The 27500-nt window shown below is 44.1% G+C and overlaps 1 protein-coding gene across 12 annotated transcripts in view; it reads left to right on the plus strand.

Annotated features, from left to right (window-relative positions):
• Nucleotides 1-27500, plus strand: part of CLASP1 (cytoplasmic linker associated protein 1) — a 312280-nt gene that overhangs the window by 270621 nt on the left and 14159 nt on the right. For all 12 annotated transcript variants that reach the window (XM_077956839.1, XM_077956840.1, XM_077956843.1 and 9 more), the window contains 4 exons: nucleotides 2648-2798; nucleotides 11555-11783; nucleotides 14077-14267; nucleotides 16081-16209. In XM_077956839.1, coding sequence (XP_077812965.1) covers nucleotides 2648-2798; nucleotides 11555-11783; nucleotides 14077-14267; nucleotides 16081-16209 — 700 coding nt within the window. The remainder of the gene's footprint in view (nucleotides 1-2647; nucleotides 2799-11554; nucleotides 11784-14076; nucleotides 14268-16080; nucleotides 16210-27500) is intronic.

Genomic DNA, 27500 nt, shown 5'->3' on the forward strand with positions numbered 1-27500 from the left:
CCTGCGGCTCCCTCATATACCGCTTGTGAGGACATAATATCTACCCTCCTTGATAATGGCTTTCATGGGAAATTCCTTTTTCCTTTACGTGAGAACTTAACTGATACTGATTTGGAAAACTACAAATCAAGCCAAAGTATAAAAGTAGCAAAGAAAGTAGCATGGTCCATTTCCTCCTAGAGCTAAGCAGTTATGCCTCTCACCTGCAGCTCACTGTTTTAGCTTCATACCAAGGAGATACTTCAAACCTCAGGCTAGTGCGTCTAAAAGAAGACACCTTCAATTGTTCTTGGTTCTGCAAATGGTGCTCCTAAATTGGGAGTTTGAGTTGGTTTATTAATTCAAAGTGAGAAGGCGGAAATTACCTGGCAGAATCCTTTATTTTCTTATTCTAAAAAGAGGCTATTGTAATAGTGAAGTGATGTGATCTGAAATGAAATATTTTTAGGAAAGTTCAGGTTAAGAATAATGAGATGAATTATCTGAAAGCTGACATTATCTGAAGCGACATATGGAAAATAATATTGTGACATCCCTTAAAAAACTTGAACGTTCCGCCAGACTTCCTCTTGTCCATCCCATCGTTCTTTCAGTTTTTTGGATTTTTTTCTTTTGCATGGGCTATGCTATTATTTTTGGTTGTTGTGATTAAAAGTATTTTAAGGCATTTTTTTTTTTTACATCTTGTATATATATTTTTTGTTTGAGTCATAATACTCAGTCTTTATATATAAAACATAGTGTACTGGCCAGATGTATAAATGCCTTGTCTGTACATGAGCTAGTATTGTGGTGTCCTCAGAAGGAGGAGGGGAGCCTCTGGCCCCTCGGTCATGCCTTCCTCACGTCTAAGGAGTGTTGCCTCTTTGACAGATAGCCTTGTGAACATAGAAGAGGTTGAGATCTTAAATTCTGTTCAGATTTTTTATTCTACCTCCTATCAGTTGAGACGTGGAATTTCAACAGAATACCTGTTCAAGGTTCACATTTCTTTTTGTTTGATGCTCAAGTCAATCTTCGAGTTGAAATTTTTTTGTTGTTGTTGTTTGTTTGGTTTTTTTTGTGAACACTCCGAATACAATTGGGTTATGTATTTTCTTTCATTCATCAGGAAAAGTGGGTTTTATCTGGGCCATATTTGCAATTCTAGACAAATAGCTCCCATCTTTGAGATTGTGGTCAGCTCTTGGGCTCTAGAACTTACCAGCACCAGCCCTAGAAAACACTTGGATCATTGCAACATCAAGCCAGTAGAGATCTGGCCACTCCAAGTGAGAGCTCTCCAAATCTTACCTTGCTCATCTGCCCAAACTTTTTTTTTTTTTTTTAGGGCAGAGTACTTAAGGAAGAGTACTTAGTAAATATTCATCATTTTTACATTACAGGAAACTCACTTTGGGGGAATGTATAGGATTGGTCGTGTAGGAAGGATACTTAGTTTCTTCAGTTACTACTCTCTTGAAGAACAGGAAGATTGCTTTTCTTTAGTCCTTAAACAATGTTGCGTGCTTACTTATATACAGCCAAGGATTCTTTGCATGTCCCTAGCAATCCTCAGTATAGCTCAGGACTATTTTAAAAATTAAATTAGATTAATTCATCTGATCTTTTCTTGAAACGAGTGACATTGAAACTAAGATTTTTTTTTTTAACTTGCCCTTGGTTGACTGTTGCTTCATGTTTTGCTTGCTTTATGCTGGTATATCCATCCCATGCTTTTAAAACTTTTCTATTCTCAGGATGGTTTTTGTTCTCAGGATTCTCCCTGTTTCAGTGCACTTTCCAGACATCTACAGGGCACTTGTTGACAAACTACAGTGCACCAAAAAGGATTGTTTGGCTTTTTTGCTTCATTTCATGTTTTGCTATGCCCAATGTCTATAAAGACAGCAGTCAATAACACTTGTCCATGAACAACAAATATTTCTTGCTTTTATGAGGATTCTTAGATGTCTATCCAGGAATGTGACTTTTTATAAAATCTGCTTTGGTTATAAAACTCCAAATAGAAGCATGTAGAAGAGTCAGGCCCCTGGGTGAGATGATGTGTGAGTTAGACTTTCTGGGCCCGTTTGTAGGGTGGATCTGACTTTGAGTCTAGGATTGTTTTGTTTTTTTGTTTTTGTTTTTGTTTTTTTAATAGGGTTTTGTTTGTTTTCTGGATTGGATACCTGGGAGTATAACCTTGTCTCGTGAGGTTATTTACTTTGCTCCTTTGAAATTTACTTGTAGTACTAGCTTTATTTCCGACTGCCCATTCCTCTTAAGTTTGTACATTTGGGACCAGTAACAACCAAACTCCTTTTTTCCATCTTCAAAATAAGAAAGTTATTTTTCCACTTTCATTATCTCGTGCCTTCAGTCACCAGTGTCACTCTTTGAGTTGCTACATTCTCGTGGTTACTGTTGTTTCCCACTGGTTTTTATTGAGTGCTGATGTAATGTGTTTGGCAGTTTTAACAAGGAAGATGTGTAATTGTCCGGTGGTGGTACTCTAACAAAAGATGCCTCCTTTTCATTCCAAATCACCCGATAAACAAAACTATAAATATGTCTTATTCTTTAAATTATGGGAAGTAACTTATGCCCACCTCTCATTTCCATGTATGTGCCTCAGTTTAAGAAATAAATTGTTTTTTATCTTTAGCATGCTGGACTATGATACAGAGAACCTGAACTCTGAAGAAATCTATAGTTCTCTACGTGGAGTTACAGAAGCCATTGAAAAGTTTAGTTTTCGAAGCCAAGAAGATCTGAATGAGCCCATTAAACGAGATGGCAAAAAGGAATGTGATATTGTAAGTATACCTAGGCTAAAAGAGAACTCTGTATCAGTTAAATGACAGATAATGAGACTTCTGAACACTGAACATCGTGATTACTGAGCTTCATCATTATTTTTTTCCTGTAGTTAAAATAATGTTTTCCTTTTAGTTTTAGTTGGCATGTAATAATTGTATACATTTATGAGCTACAAAGTGATATTTTGATACATGTGTAGAATGTATAATAATCAAGGTAATTAGTACATCCATCACCTCATTTATCATTCCTTTATGTTGGGAACATTGAAAATTCTCTCTCCTAGTGTTTTGGAGGTACACAATAAACTGTTGTTAACTGTATTTACCCTACAGTACTATACAGCAGCAGTCCCCAACCTTTTTGGCACCAGGAACTGGTTTTGTGGAAGATAATTTTTCCACAGACTGGGCCACATGTTGGGAGGATGGTTTGGGGATGATTCAAGCACGTTACATTTATTGTGTACTTTATTTCTGTTATTACTATATTGTAATATATAATGAAATAATTATACAACTCATTATGATGTAGAATCAGTGGGAGCCCTGAGCTTGTTTTCCTGCAACTAGATGGCCCTATCTGGGGGTGATGGGAGACAGTGACAGATCATCAAGCATTAGACTCTCATAAGGAGCACGCAATCTAGATCCCTCGCATGTGCAGTTCACAACAGAGTTGACGCTCCTATGAGAATTTAATGCTGCCACTGATCTGACAGGAGGCAGAGCTCAGGCAGTAATGTGAGCAATGCGGGGTGGCTGTAAATAAGATGAAGCTTCACTCATTTGCCCACTGCTCACCTGCTGTGCTGCCCAGTTCCTAACAGGCCACAGACCAATACCAGTCTATGGCATGGGGGTTAGGGACTCCTGCTATAGAGGATTAGAACTTATTCCTCTTACCTAGCTGTAGTTTTGTAGCTATTAACCAGCCTCTTTTCCTCCCCCACCCCCACCTTTCCCAGCCTCTAGTAACCACAGTTCTACTCTCTACTTCTATGAGCTCAACTCTTATTAGTTCCCATAAATGAGTGAGAATATATGATTTTGGTCTTAATGTACCTGACTTTTTTCACTTAACATAATGTCCTCCAGTTCATGCATGTTGCTGTGAATGATAGGCTTTCATTTCTTTTTATGGCTGAATAGTATTCCATTGTATATATATGTCATATTTTCTTTATGCATTCATTTGTTGAGGGACACTTAGGTTGATTCTGTATCTTGGCTGTTGTGAATAGTGCTGTAACAAACATGAGGGTGTAGGCTTCTCTTTGATATACTGATTTCCTTTTCTTCGGATAAATTCCCAGTAGTGGAATTGTTGGTTGTACGGTAGTTCCATTTTTAGGTTTTTGAAAAACCACTGTTCTGTTTTCTATAATGGCTATACTAATATACATTCTCACCGATGGTATATAAGAACTTCATTTTCTCCACATCCTCACCTTCGTTATTTTTTGTCTTTTTGATAATAACCATAAAATAGTAGTAAGAGGCCCAAGGTAATTAATTTTACAAAATTTCAATTTCAAAAGAGGAGCCCTCAGCTATCTTTTCAAGGAATGTTAAGTGCCTTTTTTCTCAGTTTGCTTTTGTTTATTCTGGGCATAGTTATGTTTCATGATGTAATAAAAATAGTGAGCCTGAACCAGACACCACCATGGCTTTCTGAGAGCTCCAGTCTCATGGGAGAGGCAGACAGATAAGCACAAGATCCTGGTGCAGTGAGTATGGCCACTGCTCAGCATCCAGGAGACCCGTGGCTAGTTGTGGTACCTAGGGAGGATATTGTATTAGTCGGTTCTCACACTGCTATAAAGAACTACCAGAAGCCGGGTGCGGTGGCTCACACCTGTAATCCCAGCACTTTGGGAGGCTGAGGCAGGCAGATCACAAGGTCAGGAGATTGAGGCCATCCTGGCCAACATGGTGAAACCCCGTCTCTACTAAAAATACAAAAATTAGCTGGGCTTGGTGGTGCACACCTGTAGTCCCAGCTACTCGGGGGCTGAGGCAGGAGAATCACTTGAACCCGGGAGGCGGAGGTTGCAGTGAGCCGAGATCACGCCACTGCACTCCAGCCTGGCAACAGAGTGGACTCTGTCTCAAAAAAAAAAAAGAAAACTACCAGAAACTAGGTAATTTATAAAGAAAAGAGGTTTAATTGACTCACAGTTCCACAGGTTATACAGGAGTTGTGGCTGGGAAGGCCCCCGGAAACTTACAGTCATGGTATAAGGCGAAGCAAGCATGTCTTCACATGGTGACAGGAGAGAGACAGTGAAGAGAGAAGTGCTGTACAGTTTTAAACAACCAGATCTGGTGAGAACTCACTATCATAAGAACAGCAAGGGGGAAGTCCACCCCCATGATCCAGTCACCTCCCACCAGGTCCCTCCCCCAACACTGGAAATTACAGTTTGACATGAGATATGGGTGGGGACACAGAGCTAAACCATATCATTCTACCCCTTGCCCCTCCCAAATCTCACGACCTCACATTTCAAAACACAGTCATGCCTTCCCAACAGTCCTCCAAAGTCTTAACTCATTCCCCCATTAACTCAAAAGTCCAAGTCCAAAGTCTAATCTGAGACAAAGCAAGTCCCTTCCAACATGAACCTGTAAAATAAAAAACAAATTAGTGACTTCCAAGATACAATGGAGCTACAGGCATTAGGTAAATGCTCCCATTCCAAAAGGGAGAAATTGGCCAAAACAAAGGGACTACAGGCCCCATGCAAGTCTGAAACCCAGGAGGGCAGTCATTAAATCTTAAAGCTCCAGAATAATCTCCTTTGACTACATGTCTCACATCCAGGACACACTGATGCAAGGGGTAAGCTCCCAAAGCCTTGGGCAGCTCCACCCTTATGGCTCTGCAAGGTACAGCCCCTACAGCTGCTTTCATGGGCTGATGTTGAGAGCTGTTGGTGGATCTACCATTCTGGGATCTGGAGAACTGTGGCCCTCTTCTCACTGCTCCACTAGGCAGTGTCCCAGTGGGGACTCTGTGTGGGGGCTCCAACCCCACATTTCTCCTCTGCACTCCCCTAGTAGAGGTTCTCCATGAGGGTTCTGCTCCTGCAGCAGACATTTGCCTGGACATCCAGGCATTTCCATACATTTTCTAAAATCGAGGTGGAGGCTCCCAAACCTCATTTCTTACCTTCTGCATACCCACAGGCCCAACACCACATGGAAGCCACCAAGGCTTGGGGTTTACACCCTCTGAAACAACAGCCCAACCTGTACTTTGGCCCCTTTCAGCCATAGCTGGGGCTGGAGCAGTTGGGATGCAGAGCACCATGTACCAAGGCTGCACAAAGCAGCAGGGCCCTGGGCCTGGCCCACAAAACCATTTTTCCCTCTTAGGTCTCCAGGTCTGTGATGGGAGGGACTGCCATGAAGGTCTCTGAAATGTCCTGGAGACGTTTACTCCATTGTCTTGGCTATTCACATTTGGCTTTTAATTACTTATGCAAATTTCTGCAGCCTTGAATTCTTTCCCAAAAATGAGTTTTTCTTTTCTGCTGCCTGGTTGGGCTGCAAATTTTCCAAACTTTTACCCTCTGCTTCCTTTTTAAATATAGGTTCTAGTTTCAGGTCATTTTTTTGTTTGTGCAAATGAGCAGAGGCTTTTAGAAGCAGCCAGGCCACATCTTGAACACTTTGCTGCATAGAAATTTCTTCCACCAGATACCCTAAATCATCTCTCTCAACTTCAAAGTTCCACAGATCTCTTGAGCAGGGGCACAGTGCTGCCAGTCTCTTTGCTAAAGCATATCAAGAGTGGCCTTTACTCCAGTTCGTTATCTTCATCTGTGACCACCTCAGCCTGGACTTCACTATCCATATCACTATTAGCATTTTGGTCACAACCATTCAACAAGTCTCTAGGACGTTTCAAACTTTTCTTTCATTTTCCTGTCTTCTTCTGATCCCTCCAAATTGTTTCAACCTCTGCCCATTACCCAGCTCCAAAGTTGCTTCCACATTTTCAGGCATCTTTATTGTAATACCCCACTTCTGGTACCAATTTTCTATATTAGTTCTTACACTGCTATAAAGAACTACCTAACACTGGGTAATTTATAAAGAAAAGAGGTTTAATTAACTCACAGTTCTACAGACTATACTGGAGGCATGGCTGGGGAGGCCTCAGGAAACTTACAGTCATGGCAGAAAGGCAAAGGAGAAGCAGGTAGGTCTTCACATGGTGGCAGGAGAGAGAGAGCAAAGGAGGAAGTGCTACACACTTCTAAACAGCGAGGTCTTATGAGAATTCACGCACTATCATGAGAACAGCAAGGGGGAATTCCGCCCCCATGATCCAATTACCTCCCACCAGGTTCCTCATCGAATATTGGAAATTGCAATTTGACATAAGATTTGGGTGGGAACACAGAGCCAAACCATATCAGATGTGCAAAAGAGAGGATGTCGTCACCTCTGAACTGAAGCCTGGAGGTCCAGAGGAGTTTGTCAGGTTGAGTAGGAGGGTTGTAGTCAGAGGAGGGCCTGTTCGAAGACTAAGACATGGCCGTGGGCATGGTGTGATTTCCTGTTTGAATTTGGATGAAGTGGAGAAGACTGGGCATGAGGAGTGGTTGGGGAGATTCAGAGCAGAGCTGCAGAGGCCAGCTCAGGAAGGATGTGCTCACTGGGGTATTCCCAACCAATGCTCTGACTTTACCCTGGTGATATTAGAGTCATTGAAGGATCTTTAAGCAGCGAAGTGGCATAGTCATACTTATATTTTAGACAGGCTACTGTTAACTTTGGAATGGAGAATAATTCAGGAGGAAGTGGGGTTGAATAGGGCATGAGCAGAAACAAGAATCAGAAGTCTTCTGGGGCTATTGAGCAAATGCTAGTGCAATTCAGTGAAATATTACTCTAGAAGGAGATGCTGTCTTTGAAATACAATGAATGCTCTTTTGAATACATGCAAATTGCAGAAATTGTGGAATATCTAAGCAAATATATCCATCAGGACTTTGGATATACCAGTCTGTTTCAGCCAGTGATTCAGGCTGAAGTTCGATATTTGAGAGATATTGATTAGTTGCTTGAACATAACTAAAGAAAAGTAAGTGAAATCACCAGGTAAAGGATAAGGACAGAATCCTAAGGAGCATCAGCACTAAGGGAAGGACAGAAGCTAGAGCTGACAGGAGGGAGACCAGGAGAGGGTAGTGGCATAGAAGATAAGGGAGACTATTTCAGGGAGGATATTCTAGCCAAAGGGGCCATGCTGCAAAGAGATAACGGGTCACATATGAAATGAAAGGGCTCCATTGGATTATTTGTTTATTATCCACGTTAAATGTTCTATTTTAACCTAAAAGATATAAAATACACATTTACTTGCCAACGTTTTGATGTAAAGTTAAGACCTTTCCTTTGAGAATGGACTCACTGGACTTCCATGTTTTTTCTTCTTAAATAAACTTTACACGTAGTTACAGTCTGCAATATCCAAATTTAGTTTCTTCCAGGAGTACATTGGCTCTTGTGAGCATAGTTGAGTGCAGGGTTGAGAATAGAAACCAGATCACAGTGGATGAAGACGTTGAGGAACAAACTGGAGAGAAATGAGGATCACAGGGCATTTCAGATGGGAAAGATCTCTCCCAGCAGGGCCGGTGGAGAGAAGCACCTTGCCTACACAGCGGAGGGGAGCAGATGATTGGATGCGGATCCTTCGGGATGTGGGGACCTGAGGTTAGGACCCAGGTGGAATGACTGGTCTTAGCTAGGGTGGAGGGCAGCTTTAGGGGCTTGAAGCAGGAAGTAGAGTGTCTTCCCACTGCTGGTTTCCCAGGGCAGTGGAAGGAGGCCTGCTTTGAAGCGGGGGACTTGTGAGGAGTGTGAGGAATGGAGCAATCTGACTAGGGAAACAGAACTCCTACCAAGAACAGTAGAAAAGGTGGATGTGTGAGGGGTTACTTTTTCCAGTTATGGTGGCTCACGCCTGCAATCCCAGCACTTTGAGAGGCCGAGGCGGGTGGATCACCTGAGGTCAGGAGTTCAAGACCATCCTGACCAACGTGGTGAAACCCCATCTCTACTAAATACAAAAAATTAGCCAGTCGTGGTGGCACATGCCTGTAATCCCAGCTCCTTGGGAGGCTGAGGCAGGGCATTGCTTGAACCTAGAAGGCGGAGGTTGCAGTGAGCCAAGATTGCACCATTTGCACTCCAGCCTGAGCAACAAGAGCGAAACTCTGTCTCAAAAAAAAAAAAAAAAGAAAATCGAAGAATGAAGGAGCTTCAAAATTGACTTAGCCACCACTTACCATATTTTTAGCTAAAACATTGAGGTGAATATAAAACTGTTAAATGTGAAAGATTCGGGAGCCAGTACAGCTCCTCTTAAGCCTAACAAGGAAACCAAATCTAGGGAGACAAGCCATAGGATGAATGTCAGATGCAGTAGGAGGGTGGTGCACACAGCAAAAATGAGGACATTCAACATAGGGAGAAAGCCCATCCTTATGGTCACTTACAGAAATACAGCAGACTTGTATCAAGGTTCCCTTCTGCTCTGCTTTAATAGAAATTATAACATTTAATACTAGAAAGGGTATAAGGATCTAGTGTAATGTTGGTGCCATGGGAAATTGGTACAATGTTTTGGAACTCAGCAAAATTATATTTAGCAAAAGCGATTTGCATATTCTTTACCCAGTATGGTTAGTCTACACTAAAGAAAGAACTCAACAGAAGAAAAAAATATATATGTCATTTCCATAAGGTAGCTTATTTCAGCATTATCTACAGTAGCAAAAATATTAAAGGGGAACATCTGAGTAAATCTTTTTAAAACCCAAGTAGAGGTAGTGGTGTGATTAAACATGGTGGTTACAAAAACTTCATCCACGTGGGAAATGATTGCACTGTAAGGAAAAAAAAAACCAGAAGGCAGCGTGCACACAGGATTCCTGCTGTGCAAAGCCTGCGTGGAGACACACACTGAGGTAGTAAGGTTTTGTTGTTAACAGTGATTAGAATTGGGAGTTGAGCTTTATTTTTAAAATGTCTGAAGTTTTTAAAACCCTTCTCTTTTTTTGTTGTTTTTTTTAAACCTCCTGTTCAATGGCTTACCTTTTTCTTTTATAAATAATTTTTCATTATAATAGTAGTATTTTTAGAAGACTTATAAAAAGAAGCAATTAAAACCATCTATGAATTTTCTTCCACCCAGAGAAAACCTCTGTTAAGATTTGATTTATACCTTTTTAGTCTTAATTTGTTTCTGTCTATGCATATATTATGAATTCTTTTTACATCTTAATTAATATAAAATTTTGTTTGTGGGTGTTAAAAACCAAATGCATCCTAGCACCTCCACTAGATTCAAGTCCAAAAGAATTGAAAGCAGGGACCTGAACAGATATTTGTGCACCATTGTGTCGTAGCAGCATTATTCACAAAAGCCAAAAGGCGGAAGCAACCCAAGTGCCCATCAGCAGATGAACAGATAAACAGAATGTGGTATATACACACAGTGGGATGTGCTCAGCAATTCCACTTACCTGAGGTACCTAGCATAGGCAACCTCCGAGAGACAAAGTAAAATAAAGGTTATCAGGGATTGTGGGGAAGGGAGAGGGATGAGGATGCAGGGTTTTTGTTGGGGATGATGAGAAAGTTTTGGGTATACATAGTGGTGATGGTTACACATCATAAATGTATTTAATGACACTGAATTATATACTTACGAATGATTAAAATGATGTGTTACATCTACTTTTCTTTTACAACCAGAAAAAAGTGTACATGCATTAGCACAAGTTGAGAGAAATGTATCCTGTCATCAGCACAAGTAAAAATTTTGCCATAGGTGTCACCGACGTGTTCTGGCTGCCTGGAATGTTTCCACCGTTGTTGGATAGTCAGATGCCTGGGATGAGGAAAACAGTCTGGCCCCGTTGCCAGCACCAGCCCACACCTGCTGGGCTACACTGCCACCTGCAAAGGGGCTAGACCAGTGGTGTGCCCCATATGAGAGGACCCTAAGAGTAAAAGTGATTTGCTCTTGTCAGTACCATGGCAAGGGGCCAGTCAGAGGGCCAGCGGTTGAATTTGTTGAAGACAACTTTCAGAATGTATTAGCAAAGAAAAATAAAATTCGGAAGATACTAAAGACCTGTTCTTTGACCCAGCATAACAACTCTGAGTCAGAAATATCTAAAAGAAGGATGATATGCCTAGGAGGTGCTGAGTTCTCTGTCACAGGAGATTGTGACACATTGAGGCCCAGCACTAGGCAGGAATACATAGAGTACAAGGAATTAATTTGGGGATGGATGACACCCATTAGACTTAATGATGGCAGTTGGAAGAGCTTCTGTCTGTGGATGTGGGCAGGGCCGCAGTGCAAATCCCCCATTGCTGATCTGGTCCTTGAGAGCAGGGATGTGAGTGGACAGCCTTTCCTTCTCAAGGAAAGGCTTCTGAGCCTTTCATCCCTCAGGAAACATCTTGGTAAAGTGAATCACCAAATTACAAAGTAAAGGAGATTTGAAGTGTAAAGACTAGATGCAAATGCAGGCATATTGTTCCTTTTATGGTAGTTTATGGATTTGGTATTTTTACACTGCAATACTAATAGCTGTCCTTTTGTCACTGGCCATACATATTTCAAGTGAAAATCTCTGGCCCTCTTAATATTTCTGAGCATTCAAAGGAAATGTCCATTATAAGTCCCAGAAGGGAACTGACAGTGTACTGTGCTCCAGGTGTCCCGCGATGGGGGTGCTGCCTCCCCTGCCACCAGTGAGGTAGAAGGAGGCCGGACAGCTCTGGATAACAAGACCTCGCTACTCAACACCCAGCCTCCGCGCGCCTTCCCGGGACCGCGGGCACGAGACTACAACCCATACCCCTACTCAGATGCCATCAACACCTATGACAAGACTGCCCTGAAAGAGGCTGTGTTCGATGACGACATGGAGCAGCTTCGAGATGGTTGGTGTCTCTTTGCTTAACTGTCCCCACCCAGAAGTGCTTCCCTTGTGCTCCCTCCTGTCTGGCCAGTACCAGGCCCACTGGTCAGATGTAAATGGAGACGCTGGGTCTGTTCTTTCTGCTTAGTCATTTGTTCAGGCACTACTTACTGAATCCCTACTGTGTGCTTAGGCACGGGGAACACGGCAGTGAACAGAAGCACAAGTGGCAAGGCGGTGAGGAAATAAACAGTCACACATGATATGAAGTAGCCACTGCCACAGCTGAGCATGAGGGAAGGCCAAACTCTACCATCAGGGAGGCTCTGCTGCAGAACCCAGGGCCCAGGCAAGCCAGGGGTGTAGGAACAAACAGGATGGCGAGCACGGGCTCAGCCTTTGTGAAGGCCTTGGACCTGCGCTTCCCAGCTCCCCGAGCTGTGGAGTGAGATCCTGAAGCACCGCTCCGAGGCTTCCCTCTCCTCTCACACCTGCTTTGTAACCAGGTTTTCCTGGAGCTGTGTTGACCTCCGTGCTGCATTTGGGAGGCAGGGGTTTGACATACACTGACCACTTGCATTACCGTGTGTGGTGCTAAGCTAAGCGTGGGGTCAGAAAGATTTGCCCAAAATGTAATGTAAGCACATAACATAGGAAGTAGGGAGGAGAGGCAGAGCTAGTCTGGTTTCTTTCTGGCTCCTGTGTTAAGACCAGCATCCATTATTGAATAAACTAGTGAGTGATGAGTATGTATTTGTACGACGGTATTTTTATCCAAAACTTAATTATTTGTTTTTTCATCTCTCATGTTACGTGATTTGGTTTATTTCAATCTGATAGTGCTTTTAAAAAATTATGGTTTTGAGGCCTGTTTATTTCTCAAGCTTGAATGAGTAATTAGAACCTACATTAGAATTCTAAATAGTTAAAATTCACTGAGAGCCTACTGTGTGTCATGAAGTGTATGGGTTGCCGGGGACCGAGGCACAGGAGACACAGTCCCTGGCCTCAGAGAGCTCACGGTCTGTCAGGGAAGTAGACTGATAGTGCCAGAGAAGGCCTGTGCTGGAGGCAGATGCCAGATCCAGTGGGGGCCCAAAGAAAAGAAAGCTGATCCTCTTGCAGAGATCAGATAGTAGGGGAATGCTAAGATAGAAGGGAAGTTCTCTGTTTGAAAGCAGAAGTGGCTGTAGGGATGAAAAGCCGAATCACTTGGCTATTAATTGCTTATGGGCTGGTGGGTAGCGTCTCAGACTCTGCCCACACTCTGTTTACTGGGCAGTGAGCGAATAGGGTATAGTGTTTGTAAGGACTGGCACTTCTTGGGAGAAGTGGACTATTTGTTTTCATTGCTTATAGAATTGTTTACCTTATCCTTTATAGATCTCGATTAAGGTAGAAATTACAATGTTGGTTATTCACCAACTGTTTACTAAAAGGCTTAAAGAAAAGGAGAAAAAGGTAGGAAGGCAGGAGGAAGTGACAGAGTTCTTTAGCATTTCAGGCTTTCTTGTGTGTTTGCTACCCCATCTTAGAAGCTAAAGAAGTATGCAAATACACGTTTAAGTAGTTCCTAATAACTTGTCTGATGTGTTTGTTTTTTCATCCTCTCTATTTAAAGTTGAATATTCAGAGTTGAGGTTTCTTAAAAGAACATGGAGGAGAAAGGATGTGCCTTTCTGCCGTAGAAACCGTGTTCACAGCCCTGCAGGTAACTATGTTGAGTCATCTTGGGCCAGTTTTTAGTCTCCACATAGATAGTCCACCAGTAGTCCAAACACCTTGATTGGTGTGTGTTCCCCATGCTGGTTCCTAAGCTATAGACATTTGAGAAGGGGATGGATGATAATCAGATGTGTTGGTGAGGAGGCCTTGAGGAATATGTGTGTATGGGAGTGGATTTGACCCTGGTAAAAGGCTGTCCAGTGGTGGGGCTGACTCAGGACCATGGCAGTGGGAGAGAGTTTCTGAAAATAAGAGGGTTGAAAAGGGACTTTGGTGGATGCAGGCATTTCTCCTCTCTATCTGAAGTAGAAGGGAAAAGATAGCAAGGAAGGGTGAAGACGTTGACTGTTGGTACTGGACAGCTGGTCTCGCGCCTCTGCTTTCACAGTGAACTTGGTGAGAAGGTTGGTGGAGGGTGTGTAGGCTGAGGCCGGACAGTGAAGCGGAGTGGAGGGTGGGAGGGGAACCATGAAGGAGGTGTCGCCTCTGGGAGATGAGGCAGGAAGGGAAGGATCACTGGGCACCACTGAGGAAGCCCTTGTGCCGGGCATTTCCTCACGAGGTGACGTATGTGTGCTGTGTTTCACCAGTGCCCATCGACCATTCTGACCTGGTGGCTGACCTTCTGAAAGAGCTGTCCAACCATAACGAGCGAGTGGAGGAACGGAAGGGAGCCCTGCTGGAGCTGCTCAAGATCACGCGGGAAGACAGCCTGGGTGTCTGGGAGGAGCACTTCAAGACCATCCTGCTCCTGCTGCTGGAGACCCTCGGAGACAAAGACGTGAGATGCTGGTTTGGCCTTACCTTGCCCCTTTCCGTGTAATGGGGTCACGATGTCCTTTTTTTGCTGGGCTTGGCTTCAGCTTTACTTTCTGGGTTGTGCTTACTGTTTACATCAAAACATTTATTTGTTCATTTTTCACATATTTTCTGAGCACGTTTAGTAAGGTCATGTTTTTATCAGCAACAAGCTGCTTCTTGGCTTACGTGCATGGTCTGCAACTGGGTTTATAGTAGTTGAGGGAACCTTGTTCCTGCATCTAGTTGCTTTAACACAGAATTTCTTAAAACTTCATTAGCATAGAATGTGGTCTTTTAGGATACACTTTTTCACTTGTGAGTTTGATTTTTGTTTCATATGTAATTGAGAAATAAAAAGGTCCATTTTAAAAGACCTAATTAAATGCTACATTCCATGAAATTCCATCTTGGTTCCCCCCTACATATGTTAAGAGTTCCAATAATTTTAATCAGTCAAGTGGCAGGCTCCAGAAGCATGATTCTGATTTTTGTATTATTAATATTAAAATAAAAAAGCTTCATTATGCTGGGACATTTGAATGTGACAAACTAGGCATTTGTGACATGCCTGGTCTGTGATCTGCACATTGCACATAGAGAACTCTTAAAAGGGGGAGTAATCTGGTCAAAGTCCTGCCTTCTCCCACCTGTGGAGCTGGTCCCTTATATGGAAACAGGAATAGATGCTGGGAATTACCAGAATTAAACCTCTGCAAGAAAAACTTAATCCATCCACATTGGCTTTGTGTAGGCCAGCAGAAATGAGAAGAGAGTGCTGTGATGAGGGGCTGGAGGAGGGGGATGGGAGGATTGCCAGGAGGTGACAGGCCATGCCCACGGCCAGCTAGAGGGGACTTGCATGGCCACCGAGTGACAGGGAGGCTGCTGCGTGCCATGCTGTGGAGACTCAGATAGCTTTCTGATGCTTCGGATTAATGGTTTGGTTTAGGGATAAGTAAAGATAGAAGAATGGTAATAAGTAATCTGTTTCACCTTTTTTTAAAAAAAAACTTCTTAAAAATACTTTTTAAAAAAGACAAAGTATTGGCTCGTAAGGCAGTTATGCCTTGTTGGCTCTGTTGGGAGACAAAGTGATGTCATGTAGAAGACAGGTAAAATGGTGTATTAGTGTGTGAATTGTACAGATGAGTGACAAAGAATCAGGATGTACTTTCTGGCTCTGTTTGGTGTAAACTCCATTCTCTTTTATTGAGATTAGGAGTCTGTTTGGAATGGCTTTCCTCCAGATGCATGACTCTGGCCTTAACCAACTTGAGGCCTCTACACACCCAGTGATCTCATCACATGGAAGGTCAGGAATAATGACAGGCCTTCCACTGTCCTTAGGTGGAGTTCAGTCTTACAGGCTGTGTTGATGAAACATCCAGGTGCTTTGTACACATTCTTTCATACATTTTACAGAAGCCTAATTTGTAGGCTGAAGCCTCAGGAAATCTGAAAATCCCCAGAAAACTGGTAATGAACTTAGGTGTATCATCCTCATTTGGTCTCGAGTGCACGGCTTGTTCGAGAAGCTTGTTTCAGTGCCTGTCAGGCACTGGGTTCTGGGAATGTCACCCTAAGGCACAGTGCCTGCCTTCATGGAGCTGATGTCTAGAGAGCCAGTGTCAAGTAAAGCTGATTTCAGGTAAACCATGTGATCTGTGTAGAGGGTTCTGCAAGGTTCCGGGGAACCCAGAACTGGGTGCTTGGCCTTGCCGAACCTGCTGACTGCTGTGTGTGAAAGTGCGGTGTGGTGTTTGGTGATGTCTTCCTTTCCCCTTGTACTCTAGCATTCAATTCGAGCACTGGCATTGAGAGTTTTGAGGGAAATTCTGAGAAATCAACCAGCAAGATTTAAAAACTACGCCGAGCTGACGATTATGAAGACTCTGGAAGCCCACAAAGACTCCCATAAGGAGGTGAGTCAGTCACGTGGCCGGGGGTGCTGGGATGTGGAGATAGAGGAATCAGAATCAGCCCACAGCTTAAGAGCCCCTTCCTTGGGTCTCGGCCATGTCGAGTCCCCATTGCGGTCATCCTTGTTGAGCAGTGGCGCAGTTCCAGGGCCAGTGCCATTTGTTCAGTTCCCAGCTCCTTCTCGCTGTTTCCAACAGGCCTGCCCTGTCCCTGAGATGTGTTCCACGCCTGGGCTTCCGGCTGCCTTTGTGGGAGGGAAGGGTCTGCTGCTGCTTTCTGGCATTTAGCCTCTAGTAGTCTGGTGTGGGAGGTGGAGACCAGCTTTGGAATCGCAGACGTGCAAGTCCCAGAACCAATGCCTCCTTGCTCCAAATATGTGGACCAGTCATTTCACCTTCTGAGCCTCCATTTCCTTGTGTGTAAAACAGGAATGGATATTTCCACAGAGTTTTTCATGAGAATTAAATGAGACGGCCAGGGGTGGTTCCAGCCCAGCTCCTGCCAACAGCGGGTAGCACGCTGCTGTACTGACCTTCCTCCCTGCCGGCATTCAGTGTGCCGCTCTCTGCAAGATGAGGCTGAGTGGAGGCAGCCCTGCCGTGCCCCTTCCACTCGCTGTTGAGTATTTAAAACGCTAGCAAGCCATCTCTGCAGTTTCTGGCATTGGGACGTCAGCTGCCTGGTAGAGAGCGGCAGAACATGTGTCTGTATCCTGCACACGTGCCATGGAGGGTGCACACTCAGCAGAAACTCAGCCTGTTACTTACTGGATTGTCCAACCCCTGTGCCTCACCAGGCTTTCAAGTAGCTAGAAGCCTACAGAGAATGGGGAGGTGGCTGGAGCTGTCCTGATACAAATGATTCAGTGACACCCTTCAGTAAAATGAACTGTGGGAAACAAAATCATATATTGGAACTTCAGAAAACAGCCTGCCAGATAATGGGTTTGACCCCAAAGTGAGACGTAACTACTTGCCCGGTTTGATCTCCTGGCTCATGTGTGACTGTCATGTGAGCACGCTCATGGATTAAGGGAATTGTAATTAACACAATTCTTCCATCTACATAGAGAGACCCTAGATCGTAGTTCTGTTTGGCATTTGTGTGGCTGCTTAAGCAGTGACTGATGTGACCTCTTCAAATCTCCACCACAATTGTAGCTCAGCAAGGGCGAAGGTCTTGTCCTCAGACTGGGCCTCTCTCCACCTGCTAGTCCTAGAAAACAGCACACAGTACACAGGGGATGGATGTGTTTTCAGACTAATGACTGGGTTTCCAAAATCTGGCTTGGTTGCATGGTGGCGATAATCACTCACATTTGAACAAAGCACTTTTCATTTATAATAACTCATTTAAAAAACGTGAAGACCAGGTGAGCTAGTACGATCAATATAGTGATTCCCAGGTGAGGAGGAAGGTCCTAGATTAGGGGGGTCCAATCTTTTGGTTTCCCTGGGCCGCATTGGAAGAATTGTCTTAGGCCACACATAAAACGCACTAATGATAGACGATGAGCCTTTAAAAAAAAAAAAATCACAAAATATTTTCATAATGTTTTAAGAAAGTTTTTGAATTTGTGTTGGGCTGCATTCAGAGCCGTCCTGGGCCACGGGTTGGACAAGCTTGTCCTAGAGGAACTGTATGCACAGCAGTTACTGGCAGAACTGAGATATAGCTAGGTTTTGCGTCTCCTTTAAGGGGCAGCTGGCATTTGCTAACTTTTTAAAACCATAATTGCTTCTCCTTTATGAGAATACATGATCAAAAAATGAAATTAAAATGTTCTTTTTGTTTTGCTTTGTTTTTGAGACAGGGTCTTGCTCTGTCACCCAGGCTGGAGTGCAGTGGCACAAGCTGTGCTCACTGTAACCTCCACCTCCCAGGCTGAAGCAGTCCTCCTGCCTAAGCCCCCCGAGTAGCTGGGACTACAGGCATGAGCTACCACACCCGGCCTGATGTTCTTTTACATAGAGATGATATCAGTTGTTTTCATGGGACAGTACATACTTAGACTTGGGCATTTAAATGAAATGCCAGGCCGTCCATGGTGTCTTGGCACGTACTTTCTGACTCTCCAGTTGGAAGATATCTATCTAAAGTGAGTCCTAAGAAGTATAAGTTAACAACATTAAGTAATTGATTCGTTATCTGCTGTTTTCTTGGAAGATCTTTTGTTTTTTCTGCAAAATTAGAAATTTAGGAGAGAAAATTCTCAGGTATGAGGCCCTTTAAATTGCCCGAGGGAAAAGAGCAGAATATATGTCCTGCTTAACATAAACTTAGCAGCACTCAGGTTCAGGGGCCTCCATGCTGCCGTTACTGACTTGTGGTAGAGCCGGTGGAGGAGCTGTGTTGGGAACGGTGCCTGCATTGGCAGGCCTTCCTGCTTTGCATAGTTTGACTCACCTTGACTCATTGCCCTTGGAGTTTCCTTATAAAACTTTACTCTGTCTCTTTGCCAGGAGCCACTATAATAACTCAAGAACCTGTATATTTAGGTTTGGGGTTGGGTTTTCCTTTTTCGTTCCTTTTTTTTCTTTTCCCTTGAAGTTCTTAGCTTCCTCTTATTTTAACCAATCTTTTTCCGTGCCTTCTTGCTGTTTTTTTAGGGCAGAAGGCTGAGATGCGCATAAAGTTTGTGTTGTAGGCATCTTGTTGGCATATTAATATGGCACATAATTGTTCTCTAGTCCTTCCATTTTCTCATCATTGTATTCAATTCTTACGACTCCAAACATTTATTGAAAAGGATCTGAAATGTTTCTAGACTTACTTTATTTGTCATACAAAGACATAGTCTATTTTCCTGTCTTATTAATACTTCCAAAGTATGTTTATCCCAGAGTGAGCTCTCTTGGAACTTCCTTCTCAATAAGAAGCTAGTTGGTTTTATATTCCCAGACAAAAACTGGGCTTCAGCAGGAGATGAAGAACAGAAAGACTCGGCAGGTTAACATGGGGCTGCTTGTAGAGACACTGGCACCAGCTGCCCTGCTCTTGCCAGCGTGATGTTACCACACCAGCGCGTGCACTGCGGCTCTGACTGTGTGACTGCAGTGAGGAAGGACAGCTGCTTGAAATACAATTTCTGTAAACTGAAATTTGTCACAAAAACTATTTGGGAAGGTGGATGAGGTAGGACTGATGATAAGATGGCTTGTTTTCTCATGTAAGCAAGCGTCTGCTTTCTCAGTTTCTTTTGAAAGGAGCTATATGTGCAGAATGTGTTTCTTACACACTGAAAATGTGCCAAGTACCAAATCTGTCTCAGACACCATTCATCCAAAGCTAACATACATGTTCTGTAGTAGTAAGCAAGATAGATGAAGGATTTGGACACCGATTTAGAGTGTTTATTTTAAAAGTTGGTGTTTCTGAGCTTAGACATAATGTTTTCATAGTCCCTATTTGAATAAGTCTCTTTCATTATCTAACTTCTTTTTTATCTTTTTAGTAAACAGATTTTGCTATTGAGTTTCAGTGCCTCATTCATGAAGCCAGTGTGGTCTGCAGTAGAGTTGGCACTTAGCAAACACCTTAAAGGGCTAAGGCCTTGAGAGCGATCTTTTAAAATTTTGAACCCGTTTTCTGTTTCCAAGAGAACTCCATTTATTTGAACACTTCTTATGTTAGAATTTGTAATCTGTTTCTTAGAGCTGGTCTAGAACCTCTCCTTTGGTGATTAAAAAGAGAGGATTAAATAAGAGAATTGATACTACAAAGAGATTCTGGGGTCAGTGTGAGATACAAATCTTGAGGCAGAAAACTTGGTTTTTAGTCTCGCGTCTCCTGTTGTCCAGCTGTTCCCGGTTTCTTCATCTCAGCATAACCCTGAATAAGCAGTTCTGTTGTGAGAAGGAAAGATATTATGATATAGAAATACGCTTTTAAAATTGTCATATGCTCTACAAATGTTGCTACATAGAACTGTTCTCAGACATCCTTATTCATTTCAGAAGTGCCCATTTCTGAGGAAACATACTAATTATAAATCATTGTATGCACATTTAATGCAAGAATATTTGTTGCTGCCAGTCATTGTGATGTGCCTGTAGTACCCATAATGTTGAAGTTCGCAGTAAATGTTTTATTTAAACTTGAAAGAAGCCCAACTCGAAAGAAGCCCAACTCTGTTTTTTGAAGATATTCTGTAATTGAGGTTTTCCGATCACTAGACTTAGCTTATTCTGAACTTTGCCACGTTAGTGCATATCCAGTTACACTTGTCTGTTAAAAGAGGAAAATATTAGCATCATTCATGTCACCGTGCTGGGTCACCAAACATTTCTTGCTACACACACAAAGGTCGTGGTGTTTAAGGCACCAGAATCCAGCTTCAAGTGGTTTGACTTGTTTTGGGAAGTTTGATTCTTAGATAAATATAAAACCACCAGTATTATGTCTTCAGGGGTTTTATTTTTAAATCATTTCTGGTTAACTTTTTATTTTATGACTTTAAAGAATTAAAATGGCAAAATCAGACCAAAGTTATTTATAAAAGAAAAGAGAACTTCCTGGGAACTTGTCTGGTTTCTGATTCACCCAGCCAGCATGGTGTCTCATGCAGTCCTTTAGACAAACGCCGTAGCCAGAGAAAGGCACCGGTGTGCCAGAGGTCTGTGATCAAATACCAGTTAGAATCACTAGCTGACCTCATCTCAGCCAGATCCCCTGCACTCAAGAATGGCCCTTAGATGCCTTTCAGGGCAGCAGTCATTTGTATCCGTGGACACTGGGAAATAATACGCTGCCTGAACTCTGGAGAAATGCCTTTACCCCTCTGTACTTTGGTTTTTCCTTATCTTTTATCGTACCAAGTGGACTAGATGATTATCTGTGTTTCATCCAGCCTCAAGATAATACAAGTTGCTATTGAGTAACAAACCTAAATCTTCAAATTCTAAATTTTCAGTTTTCCCTGGGCCCAACCTTGGGATGTGACCAGAAGCCCCATTTTCTTTGTAGGTTTTTGCTTTTTAATAAAAAGACAAAACCCCAAAACCTGTATAGCTTCATCAAGAGGTTCCAAGTTACTGAGCCAGCAGTCACACTAATAGCACAAACTCCAATAAATGTTTTATAATTGATGGGTAGTGGTGTACTGTAGTCTTCAAGGGCCTTGCGGTTTAGTTGAGATTAAAGCAAAGAGTCATGTGTGCTTCCAAGTGAAGTGCACCAGGAGTTTAGGAGTGGGCCAGAATAGTCAAGGAAGAGTTCCTTAGGGAGTTAGAACCTGAGATGGGCTGAGAAAGAGCAGATAGGGAGAGAACTCTAGGAGCCAAGGCCACGTGGTCAAGGGAGGGGGCATGGGTTGGAAGACACTCCTGGGTTGAACCCCGCTGAGCCAAGACGGCAGGAGACTTACCATTTTGTGAGCCCTCATATTCTCTCTGGCGAGTGAAGAAACATAGCCCACCTCACAGGCTTGTGAAGTGCCAGGCACGGTGTCTAGTTCTGAGTGGCGGCTGTGGTGGCGGCTGCTCCTGCCGTTACTCATGGGTAGGGAGTAGTTCCGCCTCGCCGATGAACTGACTAAGGAGCCAGAGGTGACACCTGCCCTTTAGCTCTTGTAGCTTCAGGAAGAGCCATTGCTTAATGTTAACACCCTTGGGTTTGGGGTTTGAAGGCCTGGGTTCCCATGCTGCTTTTGCTAGCTCGGGCTGCAATTGTGGACAAGTCACAGACACTCTGGATATCTAAAGCACTTGTATGCTGGGTGGGAGGTGGGGGGCAGGTGCTTTATACCCTGCCCTGAGAGGCTGGCATTAAAGTCAAGTGAAGTAAGGTGGTTGACATTGTGGAAAATTGAAGATAGCATCTTTCTTATACTCTTCCATTGAAGAAAGTAGACTGATTTTGAATAGAATTGTCAAGTTTTTAAAATTCTACATAAAGCAGTTACAACTGCATTTCTCTAAATACACCTAAGAAGCTATTAAATGCAATTGAGTAAATTCTAAAACACCAGCAAAAATACGACTTGTATCTTTTGGCTACTGCTTTGTTTGGAATCCGTCCATGTTTGAGCTGGGGGAGCCAGTACATTGTCCGCGTTAGGCTAGGAAATGCCGTGGGTGTTGAGAGATGGATACCAGAATTAGAATGCCAAAGAGGAGCCTTACCCGTGCTGCCCAGCTTCCCATCTAATGCTGAGCACCTCCTGAGAGGCCAGCCCAGCCTCTGCAGCATCTCCAGGACAGCAGGACACCCCACCTCCTGGACTCTCTGCCACTCTTTACACTTCTCATCATTTGCCCCGTTGGCCCTAATTCTACCCCTTAGAGGAGAACAGAATAAATCTCCCACGTAAGAGCCCGACCACATTTGAAGATGTCCATTGTGTTGCCCTGAATCTATTTTTCCAGGCAAGGATGTGATGACTGTCTTGTTAGAGGTCATTTCATATAGACACTACTCCTCAGGCTCTTCAAAGTTCCTTGGAATTTTGTGCATGCACATTTTTCAGGGGAAGAGACTCATCAGGTAGAGTTGGATGATAAGATGTCATAATCTGAAATACCTTTAAAATAATTGATTTAGGTTCTCCCTTTCATTTTACTGATGAGGAAAACCAAGGCATAGAGAATGAAGAAATTTACCCCAAGCTCACTTGGCTAGTTGATGCCAGAACCAGGGCCAAAACTCAGGTCTCCAGACTTAGAGCCTGGAACTTTTATTTCCCCTCCCACTGGTACTGAGCCTAGCTAAGTGAGGACTCTTGTCCCAGGGTCAGGGCCATGCTGGCACTCTGTTGTAAATCTCAGGACCATGTCAATGCCAATCTGGGACATTGGTCGTTTTTTTTTCCCCCAGTCTACTGGTGGATACTTAAACTCATAGTCAATCCAATTTTTTACGGTCTTTCTGGCCTTTCCCAGAAGGTGGCGCTAAACTCTTCCTTAGCTTCCACACGATTGAGGAGCTACGCTCAGGACATCTACCATGAAGAGTTCTTTGATTCCAGCCACTGTTGTTCCTGGACCTTTGCTTTTTTTTTTTTTTTTTTTTTTTTTTTTTTTTTTTTTTTTTTTGACTCAACCAGTTATTCTGGTGTGTCTGTGACAGAGCCAGATCATAACCTTGTGAACCTAAACCATGCAATCCAAAGTTTGAAAACTTTATGTGCTAAAAGAAAGAAACCTTTAAGCAAACACTCACCAGTATTCTGAGTAATAATCCCATTTTTAAAAAGCTAGATGTGAAAATTATGTTTTTCTTAGCTAGACACTATTACTTCACTGACTCTGAAAGGGGAAGGAGTCCTGTGTTTCTAATGAGACTGTAGCAGAATTGGAACAGTTTTTGATGACTTCAAGGCAGATTATAACCCAAAGGCTTTTTGATCCTGTCCTCTTTGAATAGTCCCTCACCCCTTTCTAACTCCTGCCACTTCTGGCCACCGTGTGTACTAAGTGGTATTGTCTTCCTTTGTTTCTGCTGCCCATGTTGACTTTTGCTCTCTGTTTGCTTACATTTATAATCTTTGCTTCTTATGTTACATAGAACACAGGGGCAAAACCTAAAGTTCACCCTGATTCAGGCAGCTCGCCAAAGCCAGGGGTTTGGCGTATAGAGGGAAGTTGAGAACACCTACCTGCCTTGCCAAAACCAGCGTCTGTCTTGGGAAACTTGCTGTAACTCCAGCGAAAAAGAGGGCCTCAAACTACCCATCTTAATGTGCAGCTTCTGACTGTATTTTCAGACATTTTAGAACCAAAGCCCTCATCCATGTTAGATACATTTGATCATCCGGACGTGGTGGCTCACGCCTATAATCCCAGCACTTTGGGAGGCCAAGGCAGGCAGATCACTTGAGGTCAGGAGTTTGAGACCAGCCTGGCCAACATGGTGAAACCCTGTCTCTACTAAAAATACAAAAAAAAATTAGCCAGGCGTGGTGGTGTGCACCTGTTGTCCCAGCTAGTTGGAGGCTGAGGCAGGAGAATCACTTGAACCAGGAGGCTTCCACCAAGATGGCGCCACTGCACTCCAGCCTGGGCAACAGAGCAAGACTCTGTCTCAAAATAAAATAAAATAATAGATAAATTTCACCAAATGCTTCCTGCAGGCCACATCCAGAATTCCTGGATTTTTGTAAGGTGAAGGGCTCCTTGGGTTTGGGTTTCAGCACAGCAAATCTGAAACAGCCTTTTTTCCCAGCAGCTGCCTGTAGGGTAATTCACTTTAACCTGAATGGCAATAGAGTGCGGGAGATGGGGAGGAGAGAAGGAAAACTGCGAGTTCTCACCATGAACCCCACAGTCGATTGCCTGCTCTCACTAATCCTCGTTGCAACCCCAAAGAGCACCAGGAGGCCTTAGCTTGCTCCTGTCAAACCTGGAAAGCAACGCTGCCAACTCTTGAATCCTGTCTCCAGAGCCGTGTTCTTTCCACCCACTGAGCTGTTTCCCACCTCCCCGGGGACCTCAGATACTGACTCCTGTGCTTCAGGGCTTTCTAACTTTGATACGCTACAGAATCATCCAGTGTTTCCTGACCTTTTATTTCTTTTTCCAGGTTTAAAAACAGGCCTAAAAGTTCCTCAGCTTTCAGGCTGGTGTGTTAGGATACTCGTGCAGTGATTTCTCACAGTAGAAAGCCAGCAGTTTCTGAGCATGGTTTCATTGCTGGGCCAGATTAGAAAAGAGAGGGACTGTCTCCTTCCACTTTTCACCATCCACTCAGCCGTGTGTAACTCAGCCACATAGGCGCACAGCCACGTGCTTGGCTCTCCCAAACACACACGGATTCAGAGACGCCCTCGGGATCTGCACAAATGGGGGAGGAAGAAGAGCACCCCATCTGAGGTAACCCATTACCTGACGGAGCTCTTCCAAGAAACACGGCAGTCCTCCTCAGACAGCTGGTGACTGGAAAGCCTGAGCTGAAGTCTCTTTTCCGAAGAACTAGTCTGTTGCTTTGCCAGTGTGTCACCTGGAATGGTACTCTCTGGGCCTTGTACAGTTGATTTTTCCACAGCCCAAGCTGATCATTTGTAGATAACCTGCCGTGCTCCTAGTTTTCTGTGCTAGCTCCTTAGGAAAAGTGTAAATCCAAGTCAATGCGGCATTCTCCAGATGTGACTTTGTGAGTCATGAGCATTAAAAATATGTACGCTGGGCTGAGTGTAGTGGCTCATGCCTGTAATCCCAGCATTTTGGGAGGCTGAGGTGGGCAGATCATTTGAAACCAGTTTGGTTAACATAGTGAGACCCCATCTCACATACTGAGACCCCTACAAAAAACTTAAAATATTATGCGTGCCTGTAATCCCACCTACTTGGAGGCTAAGGTAGGAGGATCTCTTAAGCCCGGGAGATCAAGGCTGCAGTGAGCCATGATTACACTATCGCACTCCAGCCTGGGCAACAGAGCAAGACCCTGTCTCTCTCTCTGTGTGTGTGTGTGTGTGTGTGTGTGTGTGTGTGTGTGTGTGTGTGTGTGTGTGTCCCACGCTATGGGGAAAGTAGTTCAGCTATTTATTGAGCACCTGGTATATACTGGACATTGTGCCAGGCATGGGGGATAGAAAGATGGCTGAGATGGGATCTTGCCTTCAAGGAACTTTTAGTCTAGTGGGAGGGAAAATTTCAGCAAAATATTTACCTGCAGTGATAAAATGAAGCGTACACATGATGAGGCGTCCTGGGAGTTGTGTTGCAGTAAGTCCTCAGGGTGACTTGGCCGGGGCATAGAGATGTGGCTGGGCAGGGTGTGGGCAGGGAGAGGAGGCACCACATAGGCAGGAAGGAGCCAAGCCTTGCTGAGGAGCCTCTGGCATCTTAGAGGTCATTGGAGAGGGCAGGCCCGTCATGATGTTGGCACTGGACCCCAGGGAAGGAGCTGGCTTACCAGTGTTACCCATTCTTAGAACATTCAGTGTGATGTTCTCTGTGGAGTCTCGGGGTCCCAGAGCTCTGGGAGCCCTCTGTGGAGTCTCGGGGTCCCAGAGCTCTGCCCCCCTCACTCCCCATCCCCAGCAACTTGGGAGCTCCCGGCTCAGCGGCTGTGCCTTCTGGTGGCGCCTGTGCTGCTCAGCTCCACTCTGGTGTCATTCCTCCACCAACACCTAGCTTGTGTTTTGTTTTTGTTTGCGATGGGGTTTCTCCATGTTGCCCGGGCTAGTCTCAAATTCCTGGGCCCAAGTGATCCACCCAGCACAGCCTTCCAAGTAGCTGGGGTTATAGGCGGGAGCCTCCATGTCTGGCTTAGCCATCATGTGTTTTGTAGCTGAAATATACCAAGCTGGTTCATATCTTGTCTCTCTTAATTCAGATAACTGTCAAAGTAGATACTTTAAAATCCTCCTTTTAGGCTGGGCGCTGTGGCTCACACCTGTAATCCCAGCACTTTGGGAGGCCGAGGTGGGTGGATCACTTGAGGCCAGGAGTTTGAGACCAGCCTGGTCAACATGGTGAAACCCCATCTCTACTAAAAATACAAAAACTAGCCGGGTGTGGTGGTGGGCACCTGTAATCCCAGCCACTTGGGAGGCTGAGGCATGAGAATCGCTTGAACCTGGAGGCAGAGGTTGCAGTGAGCCGAGATGACTCCATTGCACCGCAGCCTGAATGATAGAGTGAGAGTCTGTCTCAAAACAATAAAAATAAAATCCTCATTTTAGGAGTTTTTAATTAAAAAATGGAAGCTCAGACCAGGGAGGTTTTTTGCCAGAGGATTGAACTAAGGTTTGTCTCCTGTCCTTCTCTCAGAGGCTGAGAATGTGCTCATCTAACTCTGGAGGCTGCCCTTGTCGGGGCAAAAAAGTTAAAGGTCATATGTACACACCAGGGTCCAAACAGTACTCTGCTTTCAGGTGACCTGTGTGGCAAAAGCTACTTTGGCAGGAGTTTGAATTGGCAAGAAAAAGAAATCACGGTGGGCTTCCTTCAAATAGGCTCCTTCCTATACGTTTGTGGCATGGAGTGAATGCCATCAGCGTTGAGTCTAACACTTTGGCTGGCAAGGGAAGGCCTGCTCACTGAGGTGCCTGGATGAGGCAGAGGCAAGGTAGGCTGGCCGTGCATGGCTGAGGGCCCTTGAGCTGGAGGAAGGCCCGCAGAACACCAAAGAAGCCTTCTGCACACATCCATTCTCCCTCCTCCTCCCGTCTAATCCTGGCCGCCCACAGGAAGTGCATCAGGTAGCAGGTCCCCGCCATCTGATTCTTCCCTGGGTCTCCGCACCCTCGTGCTGCCCCTCTGCATAGACTACCCTCACTCTGCCCTGAACCACCAGAGCATGGCCCAGTCCTCAGCGGCGTGGCCAGAGCTCTGAGCTCAGTCTCCGACAC

This window comes from Macaca mulatta, chromosome 12 (genome assembly GCF_049350105.2).
Source record: "Macaca mulatta isolate MMU2019108-1 chromosome 12, T2T-MMU8v2.0, whole genome shotgun sequence".
NCBI lineage: Eukaryota > Metazoa > Chordata > Mammalia > Primates > Cercopithecidae > Macaca > Macaca mulatta.